The 3,879-nt window shown below is 42.5% G+C and overlaps 1 protein-coding gene across 1 annotated transcript in view; it reads right to left on the bottom strand.

The window, feature by feature from the left end:
- The window catches only part of Tmem260 (transmembrane protein 260), a 60,286-nt gene that overhangs the window by 13,892 nt on the left and 42,515 nt on the right, over positions 1-3,879 (bottom strand). Inside the window, exon 12 of the mRNA XM_023701653.1 lies at positions 1,765-1,914. Within this exon, the coding sequence (XP_023557421.1) occupies positions 1,765-1,914 (150 nt within the window). The remainder of the gene's footprint in view (positions 1-1,764; positions 1,915-3,879) is intronic.

The raw sequence follows: 3,879 nt of genomic DNA, 5'->3' as shown, positions 1-3,879 counted from the left end.
AAAACTTTATAGGCCAAGGGCCTGCCAGATAGCTCAGCAGACGAAAGTGCCTGCTTAGGCAAAGCACAGCAGCCAGGGTTCGATCCCCAGCTTGCCGTGCTAGCCCTCCCCCAGGGCACACTGAGACAGCAATTGAAACTGGGCGTGCTAGTGCGTGCCTATAATCAGAGGCTGCAAGCAGGAGGATCACTTTGTAGCCCGATCTACATAGTGAGGTCCTGGAGACCCTGCAGATCCTGTACCAAATATATAAAAAATAACCTTTATGGGCTAAGATGTTTACCACCATAATAAAAGAGCAAAAGTCTAGAAACAACAAAAATTTCTTAGGAAAAAAGAATACTTGTTAAAATACCATTTATCATGGAAATATACATCACAAACAATGGCACTGAAAGCATTTCTTTAGTTACACAGGAGACATATGATGTTAGGTGAAGAAACTAAACAGCAAGATACTGTCCTACTCTGTGAAATAGCTACGTGTGTGACTTCGCCCATGTACAAGTGAATAATCTATGCTAAAGTGGAATGGAATCCAAAGTAAGTTTATCAGAATGTCCCTGAAATCCAGATGACACCGAGGGCTTCACACTCCCCTGGACTGCCCAGAGCTTCCCTAAAGGGCGTGCAGTCTTTCCCTAACACTGCCCCTGGACCATTCTGGAGGCCTCATATTTATTAAACAAATGCTCAGCAGGTGCCCTCAGGCAACATTAGTGGCTGCCTCGTCCACTCGTGAAGTGACCGATCAGGAGACACACACTGAGCACTCACTTCCACGCCACGAAGCCAGCATGCAGCTGCCCATGGTGCTACTAGTACGGTCTATCTGGATTTGAAACTGAGTTTCATTTATTTATTTGTTGACAACAGCCTGACTGAAATCAAATTTTTCCGGACTGAGATAAACAAAATTCATGAAAATGCCATTCTGAGCCTGCTAGTTTCTACACCTTTCATTCTAGAATAGACTCGGCGCTCCTCGTACAGCATATTTACAGCCACCGCCTCTGTGTTACTCCACAAGCCACTGTAAAAGCACACTCTGAACACTGGCATTAGGCGCTCAGCAAGGGCTGACTTAACTTTGGGATGTACAAAGATTTTCTGAAGTACTCTTTATAGGAAAAAAAGAAGTCGTGAAGTAAGTTTTTCAAGCTCTGGACAATTCTGAACTTCTCAATGATAGGAGAAATGTTCAAAAGTATGCCACTGACAGAGTTTTTTATTGTTGACCTTAACTATGAATAATTTTATGTTCTCAAGTATAAAATTCATAATTCTCATACTTTTTATCTCAGCGAGTGTAAACTGTAGGTGTTTTTCTTATTTATAAAATGTCTTATCCTTTATAAAACAAAATCCTGAAGCTATTTTTATATAGTGATTATTCCTGAAAAAAATTTTCTTCCACTTAAAAGGGGCCGTGGTGTTGATCGGGAGGAAATGGTAATTGCTTGCAATATACCTACAACGACTTCACGTAGGAAGGCACAGCTCCAGCTTCTCTGAATTGTACGAAGATCTTATTTGCTGTTCTTGCTAATCTGTCTTTATTTTTCCTGTACCCAGAACAATAACATTTATTCCTGCCTGGCCTCATTTATGTACAGATATTCAATTTAATTACAAAGATAATCTCACCGGTGACAGGGAAATAGGTGTAGAAAATTGGTCTTTTGGATGAGGCACAGCTGTTACAGAAACAATTTTAGAAAAGCTTAAGATTTTAGAAAAGCTATTATATGGAAAGAATGCTTACTGTTTATTTATTTCAAGAAACCGATAAAGATTAAATGTGACCATTCCAGTAGGTAACACTCCTTCCACAGGATTCCACCGGTCCCCAGGAAAGCGGACACCTGGCAAATGCTTCGCCACCTTGGGCAGGTACCAGTCGTACGTCAGCATCTGCCAGAAGACAGCACGCAGTACGCTTTTAGTAGACTTCTTTGCAAAAGCAAGGGCAGCAAGTACAGAAAGGTTCTATGGAGCAAACACGCTTGCTCAGTAACTAAATACTTTGAAACACAACAGACAAGTGCAGCCCTGGACTGTTCCTGCGACACAGTTCCTCACTTCCACAGTCACCCTGAGGGTGGGGCCTGCTTGTTTCCAGAAAGAGGGAAGCTTGCAGGTGAGGCTTCCTCCCCTCCCAGGCTCCAGCATACTCTGGGCCTATTCCTCCCAGGACTGGGCTCCAAGGGAAGGGTGCTCCTCCCTGTGCACAGGCCAGGCCACCACGGCAAGAGACACAACTATGTTGGCATAGCACAGCCTCATCTGTTCAGAGAGAGCGCGCGCTCATTCACCACAGAGAGTAGGACACAGTCTCTGCTCGGGCTCAGTCACGCTGGATAGGCTGCAAATTATAGCCCCCTGGCCAAATTAGCTCAATTTATTAGTACTCCCAAGTTAATTATATAACTTTACATGTTCTTTTGATTAAATTATTAGGAGAAAATCACTTTCTTAATACATACGTATTATTTAATTCTAGACTTTCATGTAGAGAATCCCTCTCTATGTAGAAAAGACGATACTCTGAAAGCTGTCTTTGAGTTTATGTACCATCATTGGAGCACCTGTGCTTGTTTTCCTTCATTAAGTGCTTAACTAGCAAACTGCAATTTATTTGTGGCACTAGGCATCAAACACAGGGTCACTTGACCAATGAGCTACATACTCATGATCTTTATTTTTCTGAGAGGATCTTATCTTACTAAGTTGCCCAGGCTGGCCTTGGACTTGCGGTCCTTCTGCCTCAGCCTCCTGAATAAGCTTGGCTTACAGGCATTCACCACCATGCCCAACTAGAAATTAATTAATCTAAGTATATCTTGCAAAATTCAAGAAAGACTGTATTAGATTTTATTATCCTATAGTTTCAGTTTGAGGGAACATCAATATTAACTAAATAGCCTGTGTGTTAATGACCCTAATGTTCCTTAGTTAACTTTCATAATTACCTTACTATATGAAAATATGTGTATCAGATACCGCTGGTGGCCTAGTTGACAGCTGCCACCTTGCTCTTTTGCTGCTGTCCTATTTGACCAGGGCAGCAGTGTGCTCCAGGCTAATCATTTGCTTTGCTAGTGACTGCTGCAGATGCTGGCATATGACCCACACTGCTGAAGTTCTCTCAGCGTGGAGGTGGCAGAGGCAGGGGCCCCAGAAGAAGCGCCTCATCTTAAGGAAGAATGTTTGAGAGTGAGCAACTGTCTTGCAACTGTGAGAGAAGACCCCCAAATGCTGCTGTTCTTGGGCTGTACATATCAATACTACAGTCACCTATTTCCCAACTACACATTATGTGATAAAACCTCCATAATTTATGGTCATCTTCCTCAGGCATTCTGTTTTTTGCATTCTAAAGCCTCCTGATTTATAATGATACCTTCTATCTAATGCTCTGAGAGAAAATCACTTGTCCCTCTCATACACCTAGGAAACGATGAAATGAAGACTAGGATTTAGGTCTTATTCTCTGAGATCCAGGCTTCTCAACTGTAGTAGCGGCAACACACACAAATAACACATACACATTATGATTTAAGTGCTGGTATTGAACTCAGGGCCCTACGCATGCTAGGAATGTACTCTACCACTGAGCTATACCACCCACATCCCTCCCCAAGTAGTATTTAAAATCATAGTATAATAACATGCTATCAGCAAGTAAATATTTTTTTTTTAAATTTATTTATTTAGTGTGTGTGTGTAGCCAGTTCAGCCCACCAGGGGCGGGGCTGGCTGGCATGTGGTGCTGGGGATTGAACCGCAGTCCCTGTGCTTCTGTTTAGCTTAGCTTGTTCTAAGTAGGTGCTTTAGACCACTGAGCCATCTCACCAGCCCAGCAAGTAAATATTTTTC

The sequence above is a fragment of the Octodon degus genome, unplaced genomic scaffold, assembly GCF_000260255.1.
Source record: "Octodon degus isolate 3935 unplaced genomic scaffold, OctDeg1.0 scaffold00007, whole genome shotgun sequence".
Classification (NCBI taxonomy): domain Eukaryota; kingdom Metazoa; phylum Chordata; class Mammalia; order Rodentia; family Octodontidae; genus Octodon; species Octodon degus.
Note: the sequence above shows the minus strand (reverse complement) of the source record. Positions and strands in the feature narration are given on the sequence as shown.